Below are 13,122 nucleotides of genomic sequence, written 5' to 3'. Positions count from 1 at the left end.
TAAAACTTCAGACAAATGTGTTTTTATAAGCATTGCAACGATCACCAAAAAACCCACTAATTATTAATTCCTTTAACAACTTTAAGAAACTGACTCTTACTTCATATATGTACTTGTTAAAACTGGTGCCGTATCTGACAGGTTCTAGCACGTAATATATATCATAACAAATTATATAGCCAGGTAATAAAATGAGCATTCCTTCCCCCAATCAACATTCTAAATAAGCATACTTTAAGAGAAATGGAAAGTACACTGTCACTATCACTCTGATACATGCATTGCCACCGTATCCAATAACCACTGGGAACTACATTTTCAGCTTCATCCATGTTCTTCCACAAAGCTTCAGAATGACAGCAATTTTGAAAATTTTTCTACATGAATTTGAAAGGAAGTTCTCTCTCATAAACTAAATGAACTGCAAAACTTCCTCATGAAATCAGACAAAAGGATATTTGAATACCAATTCCCCCTCTAAGAAATTGTAATCTAAAACATCTAGATCAGGACTTCCCTGGTGGCGCAGTGGTTAAGAATCCACCTGCCAATGCAGGGGACACGGGTTCGATCCCTGGTCGGGGAAGATCCCACATGCCGCGGAGCAACTAAACCCGTGCACCACAATTACTGAGCCCACACGCCAGAACTACTGAAGCCCACGCACCGTAGAGCCCGTGCTCTGCAACAAGAGAAGCCACCACAATGAGAGGCTGCACACCACAAAGAAGAGCAGCCCCTGCTCACCGCAACTAGAGAAAGCCTGTGCGCAGCAACAAAGACCCAATGCAGCCAAAAATAAATAAATAAAAATAAAACGTCTAGATCATTCACAAGATGATTAGCAGAATTGGTCTTTATTAAAAAAAAAATATTAGGGACTGTCGTCGTGTTAATACTTATTTAGTTAAAAGGGTCACATTTCTTTTAACTTTAACTGTTGTAAAAATCCAGAATTTGGTCAATATTCTAATTACTATTTAACTATAATTCAGGTAAAATATTCTTATATTGTCTAACAGAAAAAAATTAATATGGTTGTAGACAACTTTTGATATATTTTATTCAAAACATATAAAAGAAATATACAAACAAGTTCTACAAATAATACCAGCAATAAGAAAGACTTTTCATTTCCCTTTCAATAAAAAGTAATATTCTAATGCAAAGCTAATATACTGGACAAGAGATGGGCATAAAGCATGCCGTTATCTTAATACGGCATCAGAGTTGAAAAGTCTGATTGCCTGCAGGTCTATAGACTTTTCTTATTACATTAAACAAACACCACAAAGACTATTTCACATGCTAGTTTTCCTGTCCTGGAACTGATATTGTATGTGTGTCTTTTTCTCCCACTTCCTGTCTCCAAGCGTCTTCCTTATATATTCCAACTTATGAACCCAGGCCCTGGGCAGTGAAAGCATGGAGTCCTAACCACTGGACCACCAGGGAATTCCCTACATACAGTTTTTAAATCAACTTATTTCAATTCTTAAAATCTACTTAAGAAGAAAGCTTGCTCTAAAATTCTGATTTTTTCAAACAGGTAAACTAAGCACAATTTAAGGCCACAGGGCTTACTGAAAGCCACAGAGACAAGAGACAATGAGATGTCACCCACTAGTTATTTTCATGTAGTTTTCTGTGCTTACTCCTACTACATTTATTTCAAGCGTTTCCATCTAAATGCCTATTTCTGTGATTAGAAAGAATAAAAGTCTGTAGGTTACTTGACATATTCTTCTTTAGACAAACCAAAAGGATTCAGAGGAACAAAAAGAAAAAGGCTGACAAGACACCTCTAGAATTTTTAAGGGGGCAGAAGATGGGGTTGCCTTTGATAAAACTGTAAAGATGCACCTAGTCATAGACACCCAGGTTAATTTAATTACATGTTAACTCTTAATTAGACATATGTAGGTTTTGTTTTGGATTAGCCACAGCCAATGTTTAATCCAAAATGGCTCTATTCTTGGGACTCCATACAACCAGCTATTTTATTTCATAAATTTGGTGCAAAAAATAAGCAATATATGTTAAACAAATAGATGGATGAATATAAACTCAAAAGTTAACTTTAGGACTTCCCTGACGATCCAGTGGCTAAGACTCCACACTTCCAATGTAGTGGGCGCAGGTTCGATCCCTGGTAGGGGAGTTAAGATGCCACATGACTCACAGCAGGGCCCCCCCCCCCAAAAAGTTAACTTTAGCCTGAAAGAAGATTTAGGGAAGTAATCTACTGAGGGGGAAGGGATAAAATAAGAAAAGGTTTTGGATTATCCAAATTTCAACTCCCTCCCATTACTTTTTCATCCATTTCCCCTCATTCATTCTGTAAACCTTTACAGGATATAGAATCAAGGGCTAACTGCAGCTCCAAAGGAGCCGGGACCCCTTTTCAGCAATCTGGTGAAGTCTATGTACTCCTTTTCAGAATAATGTTTCTAAATGCATAAAATAAAATAGGAATTAAATGGAAACAAATTATACTGACATAGTTATTAAAATGTTTTAAATTTTTGATATAGTAATGTCTTTATTAATATTAAATAACAATACCTAACACTTGAGTTTAATAACTATTTCCCAGTAATGATTAATATAAGCCCAATTTTGAGATCTCTGCAACTATAATAATCATAAATTACCTGTGTATTTATACTGAGAACAAAGTCAGTCATACTGTGAATCTACTGTTTTTTTGTTGGCTACTTTCATATAATGGGAGGCAATGCTTAATTCACTTTCAGGTTACTGAAAAGATGTAATTTTTTCCCCTGCATCTAAATTCAGGGACCAAAAAAATAATAATAATAAAATTTAAAACGGGAATTCCTTGGCAGTCCAGTGGTTAGGACTCCGCACTCTCACTGCTGAGGGTCTGCGTTCAATACCTGGCCAGGGAACTAAGATCCCACCACAAGCTGCGCAGCACAGCCGGAAAAAAAAAAGGTTCAGGGACCCTGAGCCAGCCTAATCATCTTTGGTTGTGATCAAAGTAAACAATGGAGAAACAAATCTCAGTTAAAATTACTTTAAGATAGTACGAAAGGATATTATGAACTAATTTAATTTCAATAAATTCTTCAACTCCTTTAGCCTGAATTAAAGCAAATTCTTACAAGATGATAGAAAAAAAAAACTGATAGGGAACTACAGAAATAAAATACGTTCAACTTCAATCAAGGACTTTTAAAATAAATGCTTTTGTGGAATTTATGTATTTAAATTTTTATGTTGAAAAGCAAAGGGACTCCCTAAATGACCAAGGCAGAGAAAGAAATAGACATACAGCAGCACAGGGCTACACACAGGAAAGTGTGTAACATTAAGCCCCCCTCCTCCCCCAAACTTCTCACCAGCTAAATACTGTGAATAGTTTGGCAGAAACATTAAGTGTATCACTTATAAGGACTTCACAACTAGACTGTCATCAATCCCACGTTTAGTCATTTGAAATGCACTGCTAGGAATCTGTTCACCAAAGCTGTAACAATTAAGGGGGATGGAGGATGATTAATTTCCCAGTCAGTAATACAGAAAGAATAGCAACTTGTTTTTATAGATAAAACAAGCTATATTTTGTCTACTATAACATGTTGCTTTTAAACATTTTTAAAGGACTTGGAATGTCACCATTTCACAATCATGTTTTAAAGATTACAAAAAAGATCTTAGTTCTTCCAAAGGGGCACTAAACATTCTGAGTTGACATAACACCTCAAAATATTACATTCTGAAATCAATATAATTATAGAGGAAAAGAGGACATCTGATAAAAGGGGGGATGAACCCAGGGATAATGGATATACTCTGAACCCTAAAGGATTTTATTTCTCTGTACTTGCATCAATCACAATATAATGACCAAATCTTTTAACTATTTACATCAATTTTGCTTTTACCTTCCTATTAGCTAAGAATTATATCTAAGTATTTCAACTATTTGAACACGTACTCAGAGAAGGGCAATAAAAACACTTGGTTGGCTCTGCAGTGTGCACAAAGGAAGACCTGGCCCTATTCTTACAGGATGACACCAAAAGCCTCATCATTTGGTCATATCTTCAAAAAAAGTTGATGCTGTTCTTCATAAATCAACATAATCTGATTCTTAATACAATGTCCCTTCCGCTTTTCCCAAGTTAGGCACTCTCATAGTCCAAGTTTGCCTTCTCCAAAATACTGAAAGAGTCTCCTAACTGGAATCTCTGTCTTTCCTATTCTCAGTCCCCAGATGCCTTTCTAAAGCAGATCTCAACAAGATATTTCCCTTCTCAATCCTTCAACGGCTCATCTCTGCATAAAGAAAAAAACCCAAAAACATGAGCATGGTTAAGTCATACTAAATTATTTGCTGTTCTCAAAACATTCTTCCACCCACTCGTGTCTCTTCAAGTTGTTCCTTCTGCTCACAATGTTCCCTGTCTAGCCTAAAATTCGTCTCTTCTTGTTGAAGAGAAGAATACATATCCTTCACAGCCCTAAATCATAAAAACTGCCAGCCCTAAGTATGGATCAGGCAGCTGACAGAAGAGAAAATATCCTCTACGGTTGTAATTTAGTCCCCATGTAGATTTTCCAAGCTCATCCTGCCTTTGTGGCAGTTATCTTTCTAAATGTAAATATTCAGAAGCATATAACTGTTTCTTTTGATTATGTAAATAGGGAATTAGCTCCATCAAATTCATCAGATCACCTCTGGGTTCAAACTTCTGAGCCCACAATGCCAAGGGCCAGATCTCAAACCACTGTAACTCCCACCAAAAGTACAATGCCATCCTGAAAGCTGTGAATTATGTTTCACCTCTAACTTCCACACTTCCACAATTGGTTGGCTTCTCAAAAAGGTTTGATCCAGGGCTTCCCTGGTGGCGCAGTGGTTGGGAATCTGCCTGCCAATGCAGGGGACACAGGTTCGAGCCCTGGTCTGGGAAGATCCCACAGGCCACGGAGCAACTAGGCCCGTGAGCCACAACTGCTGAGCCTGCGCGTCTGGAGCCTGTGCTCCGCAACAAGAGAGGCCGCGACAGTGAGAGGCCCGCGCACCGCCATGAAGAGTGGCCCCCACTCGCCGCAACTAGAGAAAGCCATAAATAAATAAATAAATTTATTTTTTAAAAAAAGGTTTGATCCAGTGGAATGCAGTGCCATCCCTTTAATGAGGTAGGTCTGGGGAAAATGACTAAAAACTTGAGTATCTTAGACAATTCTACGTAGAAGAAAGTGAATCATGACAAGATTTTATAATCAGTTTATAAAATTAAAATGAATACTGTCAATCACTTAACTCAATAATATACCAAATGAAATCAAAAGAAGTTATGGGTTTTACCCATGTCACAGAGCTGCAAAGCTGGAGCCAGAAACTAACTGTCCTGACTTCCTAACTCTCCTGACTTCCTAAACTAAGTGCTTGTTTCATTATAATATGCTACATCTTCTAGAATGTTTGAATTATATCTAAATAGACAGACAGATATATAAAATGTTTCCATTTATTATTTTGAATTTGAAAATTTAGGAGGCCTAAAAGGAGCCATTTATCAATTCCATGATCATTTACTTTTCTTAAATTAATTCTAAACAGGCAATACTAAAGGAAAAATAATCTGGGCATTTTTAATCAGGTTGAAGAATCTGTACCTTGTAAATTTAAAACACACACCACCTGGGACTTCCCTGGTGGTCCAGTGGTTAAGAATCGGCCTTGCAATGCAAGGGATGCCAGTTGGATCCCTGGTCAGGGAACTAGGATCCCACATGCCTTGGGGCAACTAAGTCCTCACACGCCCCAACTACTGAGCCTGCGCACTCTGGAGTCTTCGCAACACAACTAGAGAGAAGCCGGCACGTCGCAACGAAAGAAAGATCCCGCGTGCCGAAACTACAACCCGACGCAGACAAAAAAATAAAAAATAAATAAATAATATACACACCACCTAAATTTAAAACTAGAATATCTGAGATTAACAGATTGAATAACAATCACTAGAAATGGGAAATACTCAAAAGACTATCAACATGTGAAGTACTGAATAGTAGTAATTATAGCTAGCAGTTATTAAAGGTTGTATTTATTTAACATATATGGGTATCAAGCTAAGCACTTTATGTATTTTTTTCATTTTAATATTCAAAATAACTTTATGAAGCATGGTTCTTATAAAAGATGAGAAAGCTGAGTCCTAGAGAGCTTAAGTAACTTGTCCAAAGATTATAAAAGTAGTATACTGTCTACCTTGATCTATTATTTCAAAACCCATATACCTAACTTCTAAGCTGTTTCTTGTTAAGATTATTTTCAATTTATTATTTTCGTCTTTGGAACAAAACTCCTTTGTAAAAAAATTCCCAACTAATGAAATGAGCTTACTCAGCCTTAGTGAACAGCAAAGTTACAACCTGAATTTAAAGAAAGCTTTCCTACTTGAGCTTATAAATTGACTACCAGCTTGATGTTAAAATTAGTTAAAATGTACATAAGTTAATTTATACATTGATAATAAACGTGTCAACAATATATTTCACCAATACATCCTTACCCAAACAGCGCTTTTACAAATTTTCAACCAAATAATAGAAATAGTATTATATACCTAAGAAATTAAGAACTTTTAAAAGTTCATTATGTGGCACAAGATTTGCTTCATACAACTAACGTTACCACTTTTCTTCCTTTTTGGCAATTTTAATATTGAGCAACTGGAGGATGAAACAGTATTTGCAAATCATCATTTAGCTTTAAGTACTTGGGAGAATGGTTAATTCAATGGCCACAATGCTAATCAAAGTTTCTTCATTCATTATATACATGATCCAAGATTACTTTCTTTTAAAAATATTACTATACTAAAAATCAGTACCACTGACAGTAGCAAATTTGTAACAATTTATTCAACAGCTCATCTGTTACAACAAAAGGCTGTTAACCTACCTGTCACTGCTGGTACTACTGCTGCTGCTGATTGAATCACTACTGGAGGATCTACTCCTAGAGCCGCTGCCGCTAGGGGACCTTGTGGGTCTAGACGCTTGGCTAGCCAGCCTCTGAGGAGACTGATTTCTAGACTGGGATGAATGTGGTGAGCGACTTCTGCTGTGCTGGTAATTCCGCTCTGGCCTTCTGCCTCGTACCTCCCGGGTAATATCATCCCTGTAGATATCCCTGTGTACCACACTGGGCAGTGTAAACTGCTCCCGAGCCCTAGGTTCGTATCGGGGGTCATGAGCATCAAAACGGTTTGGACTTCGACTCCGAGAAGTATAATAGAGCCCATGTTGTAAAGTCCGCTCGCGAGGATCTCTATAGTAATCCTGATCGTAATGTCTTGTCCGATCAAATCCTCCCGTCCCCCGTTCATGGTGTCCATAGGCACTATGTTCATAAGCACGCTCCCTGTTATCTGAAGCCCTGCATTTAGGAGGGGGGAAAAATATTTAATCAATCAGAAAGGGGAAAGCAAAACTAAAAGCAAGTCATGCAAACATTCACTTGAGCATTGTCTTTGTCTTTGCAACTGGTCATTTTCTAAACAGCATTAACCTACTTAGTAAGCAAACACTAATAAGCTTAACATTTTACTTGACTCCAAAACTTATTTTCACAGCTGAGAAATCACTGTTGTAATTGTACATTGGACTTTCATGACTAGTGTTCTGCAAGTCAGTTGTTCTTTTTATTAGGGATTTTCTGGCTTATATACAGAAATATACATATGCCATCTCCTTTTTATTTTAAATTTAATGGAACAAGAAGAGACTTTCATTTTAATATGAAAGTTTTCTATACTTTCATCTGATTAAAATATATACCAAACTTTATTTACTTTGCAAGTGTATTTCATGCAAAATTTCCATGATAGATTTTTCACACAGACATGAAAGCCCCATTGTAATGCATGCCCATGTCCCAGCAATAGGAGGGCATTTTCAAAGAAGTACAGAAAAAAATGTTAAGTGTAACTTTTTCTCATTAACTTTCAACTTCTTGGGTAATTATAAAAATTACTAAATTATGTAAATTGTTGTGCCCAAACAATCACATTTAATAATAAAAATGGAATCTTAAAAAGAAAATCAAACCAAAAAACCACTTGGGATATAAAAATATTGGGCTGCCACACGCTATTCTATGATAAACTTAACTAATTAAAGAATAATGGTTATTTTATCTTCTTGTGCTATCAAATTCCACATAATTTTTTAAATGCCTATTCCATGATTCAATGTGTTAATGTATTACTTAATGGCTACAGGAAATATATTCTCTTAGGGTTCAGCTATATTCAAATTGCCTCTGATGAAATAAGTCAACTTGGGAAACCGTAAGATACGCTAAAGACTGCTATTAGCAATGGTTTAACTTTAAAAAATCTTCCTGTAGGGCATGAATACTTGTCAATCTAAGAGTACAAAACTGTTGCATGTACAATTACACACATGCAATTATGTGTTAATATTAAAAACCGATTCCAATCCTACAAAGAAATCTTAAGTTCTCTACTTAGGAGAGTTCCTAAAAGACAATTTCACTTGAATCTCAAACATGAGGTTGAGTCTCTTCTCAACCTTACCTTTGGGTCTATCTTCTATCAAAAGTGATTAAGGAATCATGAAAGACATAGAAGAATTAGAATCTCTCCAATGAAGAATATGTGGCAAAATCTTACAAGTAATACTATGTCCCCAGTACGTGCTTAGATTCCAAATCTCTCCACTAACCTTCATTTTCACCCACCATTTCACTTAGCAACCATACCTTCTCCTAGGCTGTTTTTTTTTTACTGCTATTATTAAAAGCAACTGGCATGGCAAAAATTCAGTATTATCTTTCCTACTTAAATATATTAAATGACTTTCTCTTTTTTTATTCACTATTTCTGGAATTTTAATAGATATTTCAACGTCTAACAAACAAGAGGTGTTCCTTTGAGACAAGAGAAAATTTCATAAATAATTCCATTAGTACCCTATCAAATGTTAATCAGTAAGAGCTGTTATTAATGATATAACAGAAGCAACAGGCAATAGTTCTAGGAGAATTACTGCTACAGCTGATATTTTATAAATATGCAAAGTTCTTATCCATTAGGAAGATATAGAAGGCAGGCACAAGAGCTAGCAGAGCTGAAATCTAATAGCTATTCTTTGATTCATCTATTAGTACTACATGATTCTAGAGTTAGTGGGAAAAAAAGAAAGTTTGACTTGGGTTAGGAGAGGGGCTAATATACACAGGTCAGGACATACCAACCTTTTCCAAGTGTGGAAACACGACCTATAATCCCAATTAAATCTAGGGAGAGAATTGTGACCATAACTTCCCCAATTTTGGCCCCTCTTATGGGGGTAATCCACCTTCTTAATGGGTAAGGGTGTCAAATGATATTTAGATGAACCACAAGGAAAAAAAAAATCTTAATGACCAGATAAAATAATTCCACTGGAAGCAAGCAGTCCCAGACAAACTGTAACTCTCAAACCCCCAGACTTCTTTCTTGAGATAGCAGAAAATTATAAATTGATCCACATTCACAAAAATGTCCAGCCCTAAGTATGAATCAGGCAGCTGACAGAAGAGGAAATATCCTCTACGATTCCACCAAATGAGGAAGGCACAGTTGCTGGCCAACAGTTCACCTTTGTAGCCATCCAGCACAGTCAATTTTGATTGCTGTATCCACAACTGATCGTCACCATGTGTTCAAAGCTAAAGTACCTTCAACTGGACAGCAATTTGCTTAAGAAACAAGATAGTAATCCTCTTCCCCTGGGCTAATGGGATCTTGACGGCAGGACATCCCATACATTCCAGCAAATAGAAAAGAATGGCTATATTCCAGAATTTAGGAACGTCCATCATCTCAATTTTTCCCCATTCCATCAAGGAGTATAATTCCAACATGGCAACTGTGTAGATCCAAAATGGAAAAATGAAGCACTGCCTTCACTCTTCTTCATCCAAGTACACATTTCCAGGTTAAAGTATTGTTTGTAGAATCCAAGAGGTTGAATCATATGGTCTGCTAGGTTTTTTGGTGACAATCCAATTCGTTTGTACACTTTGTGTAGTGAAAATTGAGAGCAGATATCAAATTCTAAAAGAATCTGTAGGCTCTAATATTCCAGAAATATTCCATATAGTACAACCACAAAATCTGTAGCCAAGTAGCTCCATCAGGTAGAAGGGATATATCCAAGGAAAGACTTAACATTATCCAAGAGAAGGAATAATTAATTCTAGAAGACAGGTAACTCCAAAAATGATGCTGCCATACAAAATCTTCCACCACTTTATATCTCAGGAGTAGATATCCAACCAGCTGCAGGAAATATCCTCTACGATTCCATAAGATACCAGCCACTGGGATAGAAATCACTTCCGTTTCCAACCCAAATTAGGAAACATTGAGAATGCCCAAAACTTTAAATCCATCTGGGGCCCCTAAATATGAGTTTCTGTTTCACCATATCAAATACAAAATACCTGCCTACAGAAACCTTGGAACTTACCCATCAAGTCTCCGCTCATAACGTCCTTCTCGTGCATGAAGTGATGGTGGGGGGCCATAAGCAGGCCCTCCACCACCTCCTCTGAACCCAGAAACCTCTCTACTACGAGATGCTATGGAAACTGTATCATCCAATCCCCGAGCAGCACTCGGAATGGTGCCTGGTTCATTATAATCCGTGCGTAGGTCTCTATCTCCCATTTTGTTGACTGAGTTGTGAGCCTTCTGTGCACTTTTGATGTCCACAAAATCCACAAAGGCAGCCACTCCTCCTTCAGAACCCCTCTTGGGGAGAATTTTGACACTTTCCACGCGGCCATATCTGAAAAAAAAAATAAAGTCAATGTTATTGTTGCATAGTAATAATTTTCCAAAAATAGTTTTATAAACTGTTTGTTATTTTTAAACAATTTACATTATGCATGTACGGGGGAGGGGTTGCGAGTTAACTTAAAATGGCTTTTAAACTCACATTTTTCTTTTTTGAGGCAAATATTTACAAACATTTTTACCACATTATTTTATTGCTCTCATTTTTTAAATATAGTATTTACTATAAACTGCCTTTTACCTTTCTGGAACACTTAGCTGAAATGACTCTCAGAAGTTTTTAGGAATTTTTACATTCTAAAAAAGGATATTATACCTAAGATAATCAAAGTAACTTACCAATCTTAAGAGATTTTCATTAAAGTAAAAACTGTAGCTAAAAATAGCTATTTTATAGATCTCATTTTAATTTAATTCATTAAGTGAAAATGATCTTAGTGAAAAAATGAGATGACTTCAAACACTCCTTACTGGAAGGCAAAATAAATTCAAATATTTTGTGCATTTGCAAGTGTCAGTCTAGTTTTTAACATAATCTTTTACCATTTAATTCTCTTTTCCAGGGGATTAAAAGAAAAAGTGTAAAAATTTATAATTTATGTATAATTGTTATTTATATAAATTAATAAATCAGAAAATATTTTGACAGACTCTTATGTATACTTATAATTTGGCATTTTAGAAAGAAGGGCACAGCACTTTTAAATATAGCACTCTTATATGCTGACAATCCAAGATCATAATTTTTTTTTTTTTTTTAAATTTATGGCTGCATTGGGTCTTCGTTGCTGTGCACAGGCTTTCTCTAGTTGTGGTGAATGGGGGCTACTCTTTGCTGCAGTGCATGGGCTTCTCATTGCGGTGGCTTCTCTTGCTGTGGAGCACAGGCTCTGGGCACACAGGCTTCAGTAGTTGTGGCACACAGGCTCAGTAGTTGTGGCACACGGGCTTAGCTGCTCCACGGCATGTGGGATCTTCCCGGACCAGAGCTCGAACCCGTGTCCCCTGCATTGGCAGGCAGATTCTTAACCACTGTGCCACCAGGGAAGTCCCCAAGATCATAATTTTACACTTCCCCTGAAGAAGTTGACAACATTATCAGAAAGCCGAACTTTCCTTTTATATCCTCCAGTATGATTTAAGTTATTACCTCTCACAAGGGAAACATAATCTTAAAATCCAGTTTCATCAGGCAACTGAACTAGATGTAACGAAATTACTTGGGGTAAATTAACTGATGAAAGGATCTCTTAAATTTGGGGGGAAAATGATAGAAACTGAAATAGTTCTTTCCATACAAACATTAAAAAAAAATACCTTCCAATGTATCTGACAAAGGACTTGTATCTAGAATATAAGAAATCTTACAATTGAACACATTTTTAAAAAATAGGGAAGATGGGCTTCCCTGGTGGCACAGTGGTTAATAATCCGCCGGCCAATGCAGGGGGCATGGGTTCAAGCCCTGATCTGGGAAGATCCCACATGCCTCAGAGCAGCAGCTGCTGAGTCTGCGCTCTGGAATCTGCGTGCCACAACTACTGAGACCCGCGTGCCTAGAGCCCATGCTCCGCGACAGGAGAAGCAACCGCAATAAGAAGCCCGCGCACAGCAGCGAAGAGTGGCCCGCGCTCGCCACAGCTGGAGAAAGCCCACGCGCAGCAGCGAGGACCCAATATAGATAGATAGATAGATAGATAGATAGATAGATAGACAGACAGACAGACAGACAGACAGACAGACAGATTCGTAAAAAAAAAGTAAAAATAAAAAATAGGGAAAACACTTCACCAAAGAAGAAATACAGATGGCAGATAAGCAAAGAAAAAGATGCTCAAAATCAGTAGTCACAGGGAAATACAAATCAAAACCACAATAAAATACCACTTCACACCCACTAGGATTGCTATTAGAAAAGAGAACAGAACAGAACAAAACAAGTATTGGCAAGGATATGGAGAAATTTGAAACCTCCTGCATAGCTGGTGGAACTGTAAAATGGTGCAGCCACTATGGAAAGTGGCATTTTTCTCCAAAAGTTAAGCACAGAATTACCATATGACCCAGCAATTCCATTCCTAGGTATATACCCAAGAGAACTGAAAACTGGGGCTCAAAAAGATACATTGCACGAACGTTCACTGCATCATTATTCACAAAAACCAAAAGATGGAAACAACCCGACTGTCCATCAATGGATGAATGGATAAACAAAATGTGGTATATACAAACAATGGAATATTATATTAAAACATAAAAAGAAATGAAGTTT

The 13,122-nt window shown here is 37.0% G+C and overlaps 1 protein-coding gene across 3 annotated transcripts in view; it reads right to left on the bottom strand.

The window, feature by feature from the left end:
- The window catches only part of SPEN (spen family transcriptional repressor), an 81,562-nt gene that overhangs the window by 45,488 nt on the left and 22,952 nt on the right, over positions 1–13,122 (bottom strand). Inside the window, exons 2-3 of one of the 3 annotated variants that reach the window (XM_057533686.1) lie at positions 10,522–10,842; positions 6,944–7,420 (exon numbers count right to left, since the gene is read on the bottom strand). In XM_057533686.1, coding sequence (XP_057389669.1) covers positions 6,944–7,420; positions 10,522–10,842 — 798 coding nt within the window. Of the gene's footprint in view, positions 1–6,943; positions 7,421–9,262; positions 9,406–10,521; positions 10,843–13,122 lie in introns of those variants that run through there. The other 2 variants (XM_007174981.2, XM_057533688.1) reach the window with 2 other exon arrangements.

This window comes from Balaenoptera acutorostrata, chromosome 1 (genome assembly GCF_949987535.1).
Source record: "Balaenoptera acutorostrata chromosome 1, mBalAcu1.1, whole genome shotgun sequence".
In the NCBI taxonomy this organism is placed as follows: Eukaryota; Metazoa; Chordata; class Mammalia; order Artiodactyla; family Balaenopteridae; genus Balaenoptera; species Balaenoptera acutorostrata.
The sequence above is the reverse complement of the archived record's forward strand: the minus strand, read 5'-3'. Positions and strand labels throughout refer to the sequence as shown.